The sequence below is a fragment of the Prionailurus bengalensis genome, chromosome B2 (assembly GCF_016509475.1).
Source record: "Prionailurus bengalensis isolate Pbe53 chromosome B2, Fcat_Pben_1.1_paternal_pri, whole genome shotgun sequence".
In the NCBI taxonomy this organism is placed as follows: Eukaryota; Metazoa; Chordata; class Mammalia; order Carnivora; family Felidae; genus Prionailurus; species Prionailurus bengalensis.
The window spans coordinates 64,765,198-64,781,695 of record NC_057349.1 but is presented as its reverse complement, the minus strand read 5'-3'; the positions used below and the strand labels follow the sequence as shown (position 1 = coordinate 64,781,695).

The 16,498-nt window shown below is 35.3% G+C and overlaps 1 protein-coding gene across 23 annotated transcripts in view; it reads right to left on the bottom strand.

Annotated features, from left to right (window-relative positions):
• RIMS1 (regulating synaptic membrane exocytosis 1) overlaps positions 1–16,498 on the bottom strand; it is a 490,579-nt gene that overhangs the window by 395,135 nt on the left and 78,946 nt on the right. For 22 of the 23 annotated variants that reach the window (XM_043591755.1, XM_043591762.1, XM_043591756.1 and 19 more), the window contains exon 2: positions 15,093–15,173. The exons of the other annotated variant lie outside the window; for it this stretch is intronic. In XM_043591755.1, coding sequence (XP_043447690.1) covers positions 15,093–15,173 — 81 coding nt within the window. The remainder of the gene's footprint in view (positions 1–15,092; positions 15,174–16,498) is intronic. 23 annotated transcript variants of the gene reach the window in all.

The following is a 16,498-nucleotide window of genomic DNA, read 5'->3' as shown; positions in this document are numbered from 1 at the left end:
ATTATAGTAGACCAATGACTTTCATAAATAACTGCCTCTACCTTCAAGAAGTAAACACTACAGGTAGGGGGATAAGATACAAAAGAAATTGTAAAGACAATGATTTTTTTGTTTTTAATCAACTGAGGCAAACAAAGAAAACATATCCAAGAGAGCCCACAATTTATTAACAAATGACTAGTATACTTCTAATGTACTGTAGCAGCTCATCCTTAAATTAAATATCAACCCCCCTTCTGTTTATTTCATATGTAAGGAAGCTTAAATGCAAAAAATCACTGATAGAAATTTTGTACACTTTTCTAGGTCTATCAAATTTTATATCTTCCATGGATTTGGATAATATAAATATGACTTACTCACTGATTATGTATTATGCCCACCATAGTCCCACCTAGACTGAATTCTTTAAATCAAAAAACCTATGGCATTCTTATCTTCTAATCCCTCCAGAGCATAGATCAGGATTAAGTGAGAGAGCTGAAGGTCAATGGATCCCCACTTGGATCATTGAAAAGGATTACCAGACTGCCTCTGAGAAGTCGGGAGCACAGGCTCTGGAGTCGATTGTCTGGCTTGGAATGCTGGCTTCCTAATAATGGATGCAAGTACATAAGCAAGTAATTTACCAAGATATGCCTCAGTTTCCTCACTTGTAAAATGAAGACAGTAGTGATAATTTATATAGAGTTTTGTGAGGGTTAAATGCACATGAAGTGCCTAAAACAGAATAGTATAAAATTGCAGCTAATTTTGTCACCACAGTTGATAGAGAACTAGCAAAGAGCTAAAAATAGACATAACTTAGGTTGGTGAGCAGTTTTGAAAATCGAGATATGGGGGCTTCTGAGTGGCTCAGTCGGTTAAGCATCCGACACTTGATTTTGGCTCAGGTCATGATCTCACAGTTTGTGGGTTTGAGGCCCACATCGGCATTCTCTCTCTCTCTCTCTCTGTCCTTCCCCATTCATGCAGAAGCTTGCTCTCACACTCCTTCAAAATAAATAAAGTTTAAAAAAAGAAAAAAGAAAAAAGAAAATCAAATGTGTGTTCTTTTCCTTTTTGATGCTCCAATGTGAAGTTCTCTCCATTGTGTCAGAGAGTCTTCTTTCTTACGGCTCTCCCTAAGGAATCAGAATAGAGGTACATATTACAGGGAATGCAATTCCCTAAAGCCACATGCCTTTTCCATTTCCTTACTTTTTCATTAGCTTTCCTAAGGTAATTCCCAGGCTCAAATTCTTGGACATTTCTTTCAGTCTTTCCTCTTCCTTGCTCCGTTCTCTGCTACATTCACTTGTCACCAAAGCCTGCTGCTTTCTCCTTGCAAATGCCTTTCTCATCCATTTTTTCTGTGACCACTATCATTACCCTTACTATTATTAGCCATTTCTGGTTTATTTTAGTCATCTACTAATTGGTCTCTTTCTCTCTAGGAATGCCCTATTATCATCCATTATTCATACTTCTGAAAGATTCATTATCCCAAAGCATTCCTTTCAATCTGGGTAGCTCCATGTTCAGATACTTTCTTGTCTTCCTTCAGAGTAAAACCAGTTCCCAGAGCCTGGCTTTCAAGGACATATATGCACTGGCCCCAACCTTCCTCTATAGGTTTATAGTCCTTGACTCTTTTGCCAAATATGGTTCTCCAATTAGATTATATATGCAATGCCCTCTTTGCCTGACTGCTTAATTCTCACTCTGAATTTTTACCCAAATCATTTTCATTTTCTTAACCTGGGATGCCTTAATCTCTCCTTTCTATCTAATTACAATTCTTTCATGAAGTAAAGCTAAAGTCCTCTTTTCTCCCACAGTTTCTCTGACTCCAGACCATCTCAGCCACAATTACACACACACACACACACACACACACACACACACACACACACATCCATATACTCCCTGGCCACTTGAAGAAATTTCATATACATTTTTAAGTAATTTGCTTGACTTAGGTCATTTACTTGTATTGTAATATATCTTTTATGCCTGCATGACCACCAACTTACCTATCCATCCACCCATCTATCCATCCATCTCTCATCTTCCACAATTAAATTATAAACTACTTGAGAGCAAATCCTATACCTAACACTACTTTGGGAGACTTCCTTTCACCTTCCAATTTTGCACAGTATTTGAAACATAGTTTGTATTCAATAAAGATATTTTTAAAGAACTACAGAAAAATATCAGATAGCATATAATTAACTGTTAACATATATATGATAAATTGCCAAGTACTACTTTTAACACATTTTCTCAACCTCCAATTTTGAGTTAGATTTCTCTGTGCTTTCATGCCAATCTGTAAATTCTTTCATAGCCTTATTATCATACTTTGTTGTAATTAACTGTTTACTTGTCTGTCAGTTTAAGCTCTATCTCATTAACAGTTTTATAAGTCTCTAATGTGTCCAAATGAATGAGTAAAATTGAATAAATTAACGTAAAAATATACGCTACACATATGGGTCATTTGAAAATGATGGAAATCTTATTTAATGTTATCCAGAGTTAAATAAGACTTAAAAGGTCTGCTTCAGCATGTCATGTTCTGTATTTGTCTACCCAATGACCTCAATTATATATTACTAGTGATGCTATCTAAAGACTTTAAAGACAGTCTAGACACACTCACAATGTTTAGTATTTGTTATATGCATAATAGATGAGTGCATTCATTTATCTACCAAAATCATTTTTACTAAATAAACATTAATTTGCTGCATAGATTGCTCAAGTCCTGAGCATGATCTTCTCCTTTTATTTAATACCTTCTAGTACCAATACAGAAATAGCAGTGAGTACAGATTCTCCTTTAGCTATAAGCTTCCTGTTTTTCCACAAGAACCATCTATTTTCTTGGCACAGGCAAATCGTTCTCATCCTGGACAAAAGACTCTGTAGAAGAGCAGAAGAAATAGCAGTGATTCACAGAGTAACCAGGCTGAGCCCTGAGGCACAGCGACTTTCTAATAATAATATTGCCAACATTTATTTCCCTTTGTATTTTCTCAACATAAGTTTTGGAAGAGAGATCCTATTCAGAGATAGTCACATTAATTTTGATTTGTGCAATTATCAACCATCTCAACTAACCTTCATTTTCACTGAGCATCTCAGCGGTACATACCAGTGGTTCTATATCATAAGAGTATCTCTGGATAACTTGGGGAAATTTTCCAAATACACATTTCCTGGCCTCCCATAGTAGGGAGCTTTTGATACATGATGGGCTAGTGTGAGATATGGTGTATCATTTTAAAAAGTGTACCAATACTCTCAATAAGAAACACTAATAGATAAGATACAGTCTATATTTTGGCTTTATTAGTCAAAAAGTAATTTTTTTCAAATTGTGCCACTATGAGCCCACTGTAAGAGCTTCACAAATATTTGTTAAATGGACAAAATAATAAATTATGTACAGACTGTTCACTGCTGCCTTATTTTTTGTAAGTTTATTTATTTTGAGAGAGAGACAGTGAGCAAGTGTGTGCTCAAGCCAGGGAGGAGCAGAAAGAGAGGGGGAGAGAGAGAATCTCAAGCAGGCTAGGCAGTCAGTGTGGAGCCTGACATGGGGCTCAAACCCACGAACCATGAGATCATGACCTGTCAGAAATCAAGAGTGGGATGCTTAAATGACTGAGCCACCCAGGCATCCCCCCACACTGCTACTTCAGAATATGTGAATAATATTTATACAGTACTTTATACACAATTCTCTTCTGTACTTTATCTCATTTCATCCTCAAAAACTCCCATGAGATAACTAGAAACAAATTTCTTCCTATTTTCCAGAGGAGAAAACTAAGATTTAAGAGGGTAAACAACTTGGCTAATGTCACCCAGCAAGTGAGTACCAGAGCAAGAACTAAAAATATTTGGTTCAAACCCTGAATGCTAGGATTTACTATTTACTGAAGAATTGCAAAATTCCTCTTAATCATAAGGTAGATCATCTGGATATTGTGAATCCATCCTATACTATGAATCCAGATACCTGGATTTAGACCTAGATCTGCCTCTTTCCTGCTGAGTGACCCTGGGACAATTTACTATCAAAGTTCATGTCTTAAGAGTCTGCCATATGCAGGCCAAGAGCACTGATCATCAAACTCAGTTTTTGCTCATACCATGTGACTTGAGTTAAAGCTGACGTTAAATGAACTCAAACAAAAGTCTGCTTAGGCTTCTAGTGTTTCAGGAAACAGCCTTAGTGTTTCAGAAAATGTCCTTAAAATATCAATATCAAATATCACATGGTCTAAGATTGGCCAAAGAAAGCTGAAAAGATAAAGATCCATTGAGCTAGTTGCTTGGGGCTGGCCCTAGGCCTAAGGTAAAGGTGACCCTAATTGCTTCCTGATAGGATCAACAAGATAATAAAAAAATAGGATTCTAGTCAGATGCTCCATACAGGAGGAAACAAATTGCTTTTAGCTAAAACCCCCTCTATTCATAGGAACAAAAGACCTAGATAGCATACAATGGGCAAGGTTCTCCAAGGTTAGAGTCACCAAAATAAAAACTGTTCAGAGCATCATTAACAGAGGACCTAGTTCAGTCAACAAGGGGTAACTGGTGAAAGTAATTTATGATTAATTAAGATCCATGAAAAATAACTATTACATATAAAACCACTATGGGTCTACTCTTACGGAACTAAACTTTTTTAATACCCAAGAAGTTGAAGAAGGCACCTTCTTCGGGGAGCATTCAGACAGAGATGAAAACAATATTATCTTAAAATAGTTACAGCAGAAAGAGGGGCTTTATAAGACTCAATGAACTGGCATAGAATGATTTGCATAAACCACAAAATCATATAGAGAATGAAGACTATGAAAGCCACACAATTTAAAAAAAAATCTGTCACTTCCTAATTATAACCATGAATTGGAAATGTCAGCATCCCTAGTATTCTCCATTTCCAAGATACTGGCTGTACCGACTTTATTCTAAAGGACAAAAACATATTTTTTTGGAACTTTTATCTTTTTAATATTACCCGCTCAGTATGATCCCTACTATAGGTGGTAATAGAAATATAGACTGTAACAATGAACGCTTTTTATTGTATATGCAAAAAAAAAAAACTGCAAAAAAATAAAACTCATCACATTTTAATGTAAACATATGGCTTAAAACAGTAGAGAAGAGGCTTCTTATCTCTGAATAATATTTTCATTCATGATAAAATATATAGCTAAAAGATCCTTTGAATATGGAAATATTCCCTTTCTTCTTGACTTTTACTCAAAAATGAGATATTTTTCAAAAAAGGAGCAATATTTTTATCTAGTATATATGTTAGAATATTTATTTCCTGTAGTGTAGAACACCTACAAAATTATTAAATCTTTCCCAACAGATTATCAGAGTGAAAAAAAATCACAAAGAACATTTAAAATGGCAAATCTAATCATGTTTCAATTTTTACTCAATTTTACTTTTTATCATTATTTACCATCAATATTTGAAATTCTATACAAATTTACCTAAAGTAATACAACTGAGATTTCTAAATTTTTCACTTATATATGCCATTTAAGATATGTTTGTATACATAATACGATGCTAAGATTTTATGAGAAAACATGTTCCTGCACATTATGCATTCAATGTTTTCAATCTATTATTGAGATTACACATATAACCTGGAGCCCCCTCCCTTCACTATACACCAGAAGTTCCTTTTGTCTTTCACTGCTTCTAAAACTTCATTAAATTCCACTAAACTTCACCAAACCCATTTAATTCCACTTGCTTCATCTCTATTGCCACCAGCAGAGTCCAAGCCACCATTATGTTTTGCCTAAACCACCACAACTGCCTCCTAAGGTTCTTTTATCCTCATCCAACCCACTTGTCACACTACCTTGGATCATGAATCTCCTTTCTTCGAACTGCTTCAAGGCCTTTTCAATAGTTTTACATAAAATCTGGAGATCTGAGAGGTCTCTAAGATGTAACTCTTGCTTATCTCATCAGTCTCATCTGTTACCCTCCTCCTCACATTTTTCTGCCTTCTTTTAGTCTCCTAAGCAGGCTACACTGGTTTCCATTTAAGATGCACTGCACATACCATCGTCTCTGCCCGGAATTCCCTTTTGCTGGCTCTTCACAAGGCTGACTCCTCATCTTTCAAATCTCTCCCTAAATATCATCTCTTCTCAGTGTCTTCCTTGAACATGCTCTCTAAATAGTTTCCCCTGTGTAGTTCTCTAACACTACATAGATTCAGTTTAGGCTCGTGTTAAAAATGAAGAGTTTTATAAACTGTGTTTTTGTTTAGATTCTCTCCTCCCACACTCTTAAGTTCTACAAGGACAAGGACTCTACTTTATCCATCATCATATCCAGTGCCTGGCACTGGGCTCTACACACAGTACAAACTACATAAATATTTGTTGAAAGAAGAATGAACAGCCTGACTCATTGGAAAGCAAGCAGCAAACTGCTTCACCTACTGCACAATCTCTATCAGTTGAAGAAGTTTACTTACCCTCTCCTCAATGCTACCTTCTCTTCCAAAGCTGATTTAACTGGTATCTACTGAAGGAATAGACCACACCTGAACTGAGAATTTAAGAGAATTTGGAAAAGGCTGAGTACAATATCTGCTAAGCTTCAGGAACAGAGAATGCCACATGGCCCAGGAGGTGCAGAGGGGCAAGAGCAGGTCAACCAGGAAAAGCAGGCTAGATTCCAGCATTCATAGGGCCTCTCCCAGGTTTTTGAGAAGAATCACTGTATTCATGATGGTGTTGTATCTGGGGTGGTAGACAGTCTGCCAGTGGGCTGCCCAATTTTCGACATTATCCATGGAACCTCTGCAATCCACTACTACGGCAAGACAGAATTCTAGGCATTTAATATACACAGCCTGAAGTTCATGTCTGGTATGCAGAGCTTAAAGGCATACTGACATAGGGACATGGGCTTCTGTCCAACTGTTTATAATTTCAGAGACATGCTTCTGTTTACTCTGTTAATTAGTATATGATATAATGTTGATGTTAGATATGTGATTTTAAATGAGAAAAGACATAATCAAATATAAAGATATATGTATATTTAACATAAATTATGGGAAAAGCATATATATTAATATATATTTTCCTCATTATATTTTTTAATCCCAAGGCACTATTTTAAAATTAGGTTAAATATAAGCTACCACATTTACATGATTATATTCATTCTGATCCCATACATGTTGGTCCTCAGAAGTCCCTGTGTTACAATTAATCTGAACAAAGATTGTCATTGCTGAAAAAAAACATGCCCTTGAGATCTGAAAAAGTATGCCTATTAAAAAAGTGTGGATATAGCCTCCCTGTCAATTCAAGGCTGACTCATCTGAAACTGTGAAGAAGGGGGAAAAAAAGAGTATGTGTGACACACATGTCCATGTCAAAAGCTTCAATGCAGATGGTGCTCAATGATCCAGTCCAGGATATGAATTACCACTGCATAGAGAGATCATTTCTAGAAAAGAAGAAGTAGAAAAAACAAAAACAAAATAGCAAAATAAAATCCTGAGACTCAGTAATTTGAATTTTTACCTAGAACCTAAATCCATTTTTTGTTAAATAAATTAAATTGATAATTAATTACAGAACTTACAAACATATGAGTAACAAATTTTTTAAAGTAAAAAACAAAAAGAAAACCAAAAACAAACTCATACCAAAACCAATTTCTCATTTTTTTTTTCCAAATGTAATCAGAGAAATCCAAACCAAAGAATCTCACCTTCTGATTGATTCCTTAACTATACTGAACCCAGACTCTGAGGTTACACTGGTAATTTTTATATGATGAAATTGGTCATACATGTGAACACACACACGCATACACACAACAGAGTTAAATTTATTTTCTAGGAACTAGAAATCACAAGTGTCAATAATCCCAAATCATGAATGGTTCAAGGGTTATATAGAATTGACTTTTGAATATGAGCTTTTCTGAAGATGTGAGGATTTCATACACATTTATAAGAATCATTATAAATGTTCAAATAAAACAGAATTTAAGTAATCAAATAGCTTCCCATTAGCTTTCACAGAAGCTGATGGTTTCACTGGTAAATTCTGAAACATCTGAAAAAAATTTACAGTAATCTTTCACAAACTCTTTCTAAATGAAATAATAGGGAATACTTCTAAATTCATTCTGAGATCAATGTTACCCTGATACCAAAATCAGACAAAGAAATCACAGGAAAACTATAAACCAATATTAGTTATAAATATATACACAAAAATCATCAAAAATAATAGCAAATCAAATAAAGAAATATGTAAAATGGATATCCAAATAGGATTTATCCCAGTAATGCAAGATTGGTTCAACATATGAAAATCAAAGCAGTACACCATGTTAATAAAATAAAGGACAAAAAGCACATTACCATCTCAATAAATGCAGAAAAAGCGTTTGAGAAAATCCAATATCCTTTTATGACATGAACACTCGACATACTAGAAATGGAAAGAAACTTCCAAAACCTAATTAAAAAAAAACATCTACTGACACTCCACAACTAACATCATATTTAATAGGGAAATTAAGGGGCGCCTGGGTAGCTCAGTCGGTTGGGTGTCCAACTTCGGCTCAGGTCATGATCTCGCGGTCTGTGAGTTCAAGCCCCGCGTCGGGCTCTGGGCTGATGGGTCAGAGCCTGGAGCCTGCTTCCGATTCTGTGTCTCCCTCTCTCTGGCTCTCCCCCGCTCACGCTTTGTCTCACTCTCTCTCTCAGAAATAAATAAACATTTAAAATTAAAAAAAAATAGGGAAATTAAGGCTTTCTTCCTAGGATAAGGAACAAGATATGTATGTCTGCTATAACCACTTTTTGACAACTAGATATCCAATGTACCAGAGAATGAAATTGGATCCTTACCTCACACCATATACAAAAAGTAACTCAAAATGGATTAAAGACCTAAATATAAGAACTGAATCTATAAAACCCTAAGAAGAAGGAGTTTGGGATTTCACAATAGTTTCTTAGCTATAACAACAAAAGCATGAGTAACTAAAGGAAAGATAGATCACTTGAACTTCATCAAATTAAAAACCTGTGCTTCAAGGTACTATCAAGAAAATAAAAAGACAGCTCACTAAATGGGAGAAAATATTTGCAAATCATTTATCTGATGAGGATGTGGTATCCATTACATATAAAGAACTCTTACAACTCAATAAAGACAAATAACTCAATTAAAAATGGACAAAAGATTTTGATCAACATTTCTCCAAAGAAGCGAAATACAATCAATGAGCACATGAAAAGATATTCAACATCATTATTCATTATAGAAATCAAATCAAAATCACAATAAGATAACCCATTCATACAATTCACACTCACAAGAATGGCTATAACAAAAAAGACTAACAAGCTCAAGTGTTGGCAAAGATGTAGAGAAATTGGAATTCTTTTACATTGCTGGTAGCAACGTAAAATGGTGTAGCTGATTTGAAATCCAGTTTGACAATTCCTAAAAAATGCACACATACAGCTGCCACATGACTCAGCAATTTCATTCATAGGTTTATACTCAAGAGAACTGAAAATATATGAAATATATGTCTACTCAAAAAATTATACATAAATGTTAAGAGCAGCTTTATACATAATAGCTTAAATATTGGAAACAATCCAAAGGTCCACTTAAATGATGGTCGGATAAACAAAAATGTGGTGTATACATACAAAGGAGTATTATTTGGCAATAAGAAAAATGAAGTATTGACACATGTATAACATGGATGAATCTTGAAAATATCATGCTAAATGGTAAAGCCAGTCATAAATAGTCCATATATCGTATGATTCCATTTATATGAAATTTCCAGAAGGGGCAAATCCATTGAGAAATGCTAGGAACTGAGATTTAAAGAGAATAGGAAAATGACTACTAATGGATAGTAGGTTTCTTTTTTGGGATGATCAAAGGTTCTCAAATTACAAAGAAGTGACAATTGCACAATTTTGTGAAAACAACTAAATTGCACACCTTGAAAGGTGAATTGTATATATGGTGTGTGAATTATATGTTCATTTTAAAAAGTAGGCAATCACCAACAAAGACAAAGCAAAACAAGAAAGACTGAATTATGATACATGTACCTCTACGGATTCAACTTATTCCTGATAATGTCACCTTCCACCTGATAACACAAACATTGTCTAAGCATTTTTTTCCCTTTGTACATTTCCCTTTATACCCTCATTTTCTGGATTTTTACTTGCAAATTCCAACTTCAGTTCTAGTGTGACCAACCATTCCAATTTTCCAAGGACTGGGGGGTAAATTTGGGGGATTTCCAGGACATGGGACTTTCGGTACTAAAGCATGGATAGTGCCAGGAAAACTGGGACAAGTTTGTTCTTGCATGATCTTTCATAATTTACTTAATTCCTCTGCTCTTTGTTGCAGTACAGTTGATACCCTCTACACTGCTGATTGCAGTCTTTCCTTCCAACTCTATACTTTCTCTCCATGCTATTTCAGTTGTCCTAATGGTTTTTATTATAACGTAATTGCTCACAAATTAGTATATCTCATCTAACCCTCTCCTGAGTTTGAGATACGAATAGCCTACTGTCTTCTGAATGTTTCAATTGGAGAGATCTTTGTCTACTAATACATAAGTCTAACGCTAAATCTAAACTTGCTTTCATGCCTAAATTAACTCTCGTCTTAATTTTATCACATTCACCTAATCTTTTGAACTAAAGTGAGTTATCTCCTCTCATCTTTGTTTTATTACTACATCTAATGAATCACTATACTCTAATTATACTACCTGGAAAATTTCCTCAAATCTGCCCTACCTTCTATCTCTCCTATTTATTCCTGCTAACACCTAGGACAGATATTGATGTATACACAAGAGTTCCTCAGACTTTTTAATTCCATAATTACTTTGAAAAACTCAAAACCCCATAATGGTATGTCAAATTTCAAAATACAGTATTAAAAATAAAACCTAAGAGAAGGCACAATTACTTATTTACTTTTTCCAAGTTAGACAAATGTCCTGTTCTCCAGAGATTCTGATGCACCACTTCCTACCTCCTTTCTGTCTTCTCTTTTACACACAAAACCCACACTCACCCCTACACATATGAATTCCTATCCACCCACACAAACACATAACACACAAATACATATACACACATGTGCTCAGGTTCCAGTATTGAGCACATGTTTTAAATTACCCCAGCACCACCTGGTGTTTTGGGCCTTGGGCAACTGTTCTCTCCGTCTGGAAAACTGGATTCCAAAACTGCCTACTTACTGAACTATCCATCTTTCAAAATCCATATTAACTATTGCAGGCTCTTAAATCCTTCCTTGACCCCAACAACCCCAAACAGAATAAATCATTTTTTAACATATTGCACTCATCCTGTAGTATTATAATTTATTTGATTATGTAACTGCCACCTCCAACTTGAGAGAAAACCCTTAATAAGAGACAGGCATTCTGTCTCATTTATACTTACACTTGAGGGACTCAATTTGTTGAACTTCACCATTGTTTTTGATACATTTATTACTTTGATTAAGTGATGACAACTTATGCAGCATGTCTAAAATATGACTAAGTGACATTTTACTAATAACTAAAAAAGAATCTTTGGATAGTTTATACACAGTTATCAAAAATATAAAGTATATTGATATGTGTATCCATCAATCTAGACTTGCAAAATAGAATGCACCAAGTAACATAAGTATAGCCACCCTACTTCCTGTCTACCTACCACTCTTTTCCTACACAATCAAGCATTTTGAAAAAGTCATGTACAATCACCACTTCCTTTCCTGACTTCTCATTTCCTTCTCACAACTATTGAAATAGAGTATTTCCACCCACGTATATATTAAATCTGCTATAACAAATGCCACCAATGACTTACTTCTATATGGACAATTCAAAGGATATTTTTTTTATCTCTGAAGTTATTAACTGATTTTCTGCTGTATTTGATACTACTGGAGATTCCCCTTGAGCCCCTCTACTACCTTGGCTTCTGGTTCTTCTATTTCTTTATTTCTCAGCTGAGTCATGGGATCCTTTTCCTTTACCCATTCATTATGCACTAATTTTACCTAGGGCTCTCTATGCTATTTTCTTGTAACTATATATATTTTGGTGATGTCATCTACTTTTCCATTTAACTATTTCAGGTTCATATATCCAACTATTTCTTGGACCTATAGACCTACAGCACAAGTACCACAAAATCATTATATCAAAATCCAAACTCCTCACAGCTTACCTACCTAGACCTACTTAGCTTCTTTAATTCTACTTTTCAGTCAGTGGCCCTTAATTACCAAACAATTGATATGATAGTCCCTCTAAATTCTTTCTTTACAAAACCATATTCAATTGACAATCAAGCATGCCAATGTGACTCCTTACTCAGCTCTTGAAATGTTTCCTTCCCACACCTTCTGCCACTCCTATAGGTCAAAGGTTTATCATTATCTTTCTTTGGACTATTACAACTGTCTGTTAATTGATTTGCTTATTCCTAGTTTTGTCCACATCACATTCATATTCCATTTTTCTCACTTCTGTCAAAGTAATACATATTTTATATACCTACACACATACATATAATGCAAATCTGACTAAGCCACTCTCCCAATTAAAACCCATTAGTGCATCCTTATAACTATAGTGTGTATTAAATTTTATATTTTTACCCAGTTATCATACACAGAAATCTAAATTCATCCTATAATATTAACCTAGGATGCTTTCTTGGATTTTTCTAATCTCTTCTATTCCATTCAAATTAAAACAAACAAACAAAAAAGTAGCTTTTATTGATTTTCAGATCCAGTGATAGGTAGTGACTCACAAATTTAAAAACACTCACCTGCAGGCTAAAGCCATCCTTAATCTCCCTGCCCCTCCCCGCTGTTTATTATTGCCTTTTCTTATCAACCTAGATATAGACACAGGTGTGGATATGGAGAGCTCAAATTACAAACACACTACAGAGAATCAGCAGGATAAGGAATGGGTTGCAAACTTTAAATTGTTCAATTTACCTAAAGAGAGGTTCACTATTTTAATTTGAAAAGTTCAGGTAAACAAAGAGGTTGTCAAAATAGAGGATTCAAAGGGACTACAGTTGCTTCTTCTTGGCTACTATACTCAGAAGGACCACCAGGAAAGTTCCACTAGGTGAAAGATAAATTAGGGTAGATTTCTACAACTCTTAAGTCTACGGAAACTAAAAACAAAGTAAAGAAAATTATCTAAAATCTTGTTGGGAAGTACAACAATTGCTGTTATGTATCTAATAATTCCAATTTAAAACAGACATTAAAATGAGTAGGATCTATTAAAATGGAACCTCAATATGTGGAATATAACATTTTAAAATCAATATTAGGGGCGCCTGGGTGGCTCAGTCGGTTAAGCGTCCGACTTCGGCTCAGGTCATGATCTCATGGTTTGTGAGTTCGAGCCCCATGTCAGGCTCTGTGCTGACAGCTCAGAGCCTGGAGCCTGCTTCAGATTCTGTGTCTCCCTCTCTCTCTGACCCTCCCCCGTTCATGCTCTGTCTCTCTCTGTCTCGAAAATAAATAAACATTTAAAATAAATAAATAAATAAATAAAATCAATATTAATTCCCCAAAGAACTTTCCCAGGAATAGCTTGAGTTCTAATATAATCCTAATATAAAGTAAAACATTTTGTAATGCCTAGAACATAAGATAGGAAGCAGGGCTCATAAGCTTCCATGAATTCTGAAGGAAAGTTCCATCAGCAGGTAAATGGCTTTAAAGCAGAAACATTTATAGAAAAAAAAAAAAAACATGGCAATATCATTAAGAGTACTTCTTCCAACTTTTTTTCAATGTACAATTTCAAAACAAGTCGTGTTTTACTACATTTAAATCCAAATTATTTTTATTCCTTGAAAAGTACTGATTAAATGTAGAAGGTGATATTCAAGCATACTTATTGAGATAAAATCTATAATTGATCTATTGGGCCTCTTGAAATTTATTCACCAAAATTTCCTTTCCTAAAACACCAATATTTTAAATGATTTGTGACTGAATGTAATATATAAACTATAAGCATTTAAATGTTTTATTTAATTTTAGTCTTTGCCAATGTTAATACAAACTTGTCATAGCAACAGAATTAAACAAAAATTTATGTATCTTCTTATTCTTTACAATTTTATCACTTTATTTTGGTTTACTTCAAAGACTTCTCAGCTAAAGAAATCTATAGAAAATCACTCTTAGGACACATTTCTTCAAAGGTGTTTGATAAAAACCAATAGTAACTACTTGGCTGTAATGGTTGTTCTGCAGAGTATTGCCGCTGCTGAGACATGTTAAGGGAATGTTTAATTTTTCTTACTAAAAGCATAATTCTATTCAGAAGACTGAATATATCCTGTTACTCTGCAGAATTTTAAAGCTATTGACATTTTATCTCATCAAAATCCATGTTCACAACTCAGAATTTACTTATTTGGCTTCCTCTCTACTTCCTGCTTCCCTTTTGTGTTGGTCATTTAACTCTTCACTAATATCTACACTTGAGTTCGCAATAATAAAAATGAAACTAGATGGACAATCTGCTCTTTTAGATTGTCCGTGCCTTTAAGTAATACGGTGAGGGTGGGTAGTGGACTACCTCCCTTACTTGCAGGCTCCTTCCCTGTCTGCACCTTGCCTTCCTATGTCCCTAAAAGCCTAGGCTCCAGCTCACACACATTCTAAATCCAAAAGGTACAGAATTTCTGCCACCCTGGAACCCCTAAAAGTGTGTCCCTTTCCTCTAATTAGTTTTATGCTTCCAATATGGCATTAGAAACATCACTTAACAAAGGTACTTAATACAGAGCTCATGTTTCCAGATAATTTTATCTGATTCAATATAGCCTTTTTATTACACATACACGAGTAGTCAGAGTATCTTACTCCCACATGCAATGTGAATTAATAAATCCGTAACCAGTGATCTGTGTAAGAGACGACATTTTCAGTCAATAAAACTAATGCCATACTCACGGTGTAGGTTGGTGGGGCTGGTTTTCAGCATTTCTTGGTGTTTTGCAGGCAGCAGGCTTCGCCATGTCCCTGACAACACACCTGGGGCGCATGATAGACAGCACAACGCACTATTAATTATAAAAAGGGTAGAACACATCTGGAAATTAAACACGGTACTGAAAACACAGTCTAATGGAAAATCTTTGTAAGCCCCTTCTATATTAACCTGGAGGCCCTGGAAAAGCCCTTAGAGTTGGGTATTTTTGACTCAGACTTTCAAGAGCTCAGTTGTACCCAAATAAAATCTGTGCTAGCCTCCTTATTTGATTTTCCTTTTAGCACCAATAAAACGATTGTCAGCAGTTTTCCCCATAGAAGAAATGCTACTGAAAGCTTTGGCTTCACCATGTGATGACATCTGAAAGCTTAAAAATATGAACAGCTGTTGTGTTGATATGTTAAAAGATGGGCAGGATTTTCTGTGGCTTTGGCTATTTTACTAAAAGATATGGACTCCCGTTTCATGCTATTCCTTACCATACAGGTTTTTTCCTTTATCAAAAAGAGATCGAACAGGACTGAAGATATTCTCTATGTTCAAAATCCCCTTCAAGTTAATTAAGAGATAGACTTAGAAGGAAATGTTCATATATAAAGTGTGTGTGTGTGTGTGTGTGTGTACAATACATAGAGAAAATACCTCCACAATGTGAAAAATATATAAAAGGTCTTTGTGTCTTGAGTCCTCCATTACAGGATACATAAATGCAGAGGACAGACAATATAACAGAGCTCTAAAGGGCAGCAGAAGATGCTCTCACCCTATTAACAGGGCATACTGAGCGTTGAAGGGATTCATTGGCAGAAATCCAAAAAACACCCCATCTGAGGCTGTCCTTGGATGGCTCAGATATCCCTTCACCCCAAAAGCTTTAAAAATATTGCTTTTAATAGGGAATGCTTGGTTATAGAGCTGAGACACCATATCTTAGACTTTGCTAGATGGGAAAGCCCCTCAGGACCCAACATTCTCAAATTTGAGTCTCGTTCTTCACAACTTCCTTAAAGGCTTCTGGGAGGTTTGACTACACTACTAATTTTTAAGGCCAGTCATGTTATTCCAGAAGTGGATCACTGATGAGGCAGTGGCAGATAAACTTTTCCCAGAGCTAAAAGCTGCATGGCAAAATTCTCCACTTCTGAAAGAAATGATACAGGGAAACGTGGACACAACGCACAGAAACGTGCACACACACATACTGCTCATTCCAAACAAGATCAAGTAAGACTTAGAAATCATATGTAACATGACGAGAAAAGAAAGTGGTACCATTTCAAAGCCTCAGTATACTTCCTTCCTAGGATAAAAGTAAAGAAATGTGGCATTTTTCAAGAACTGATGCTAAACTCTTAATGGACGGGTC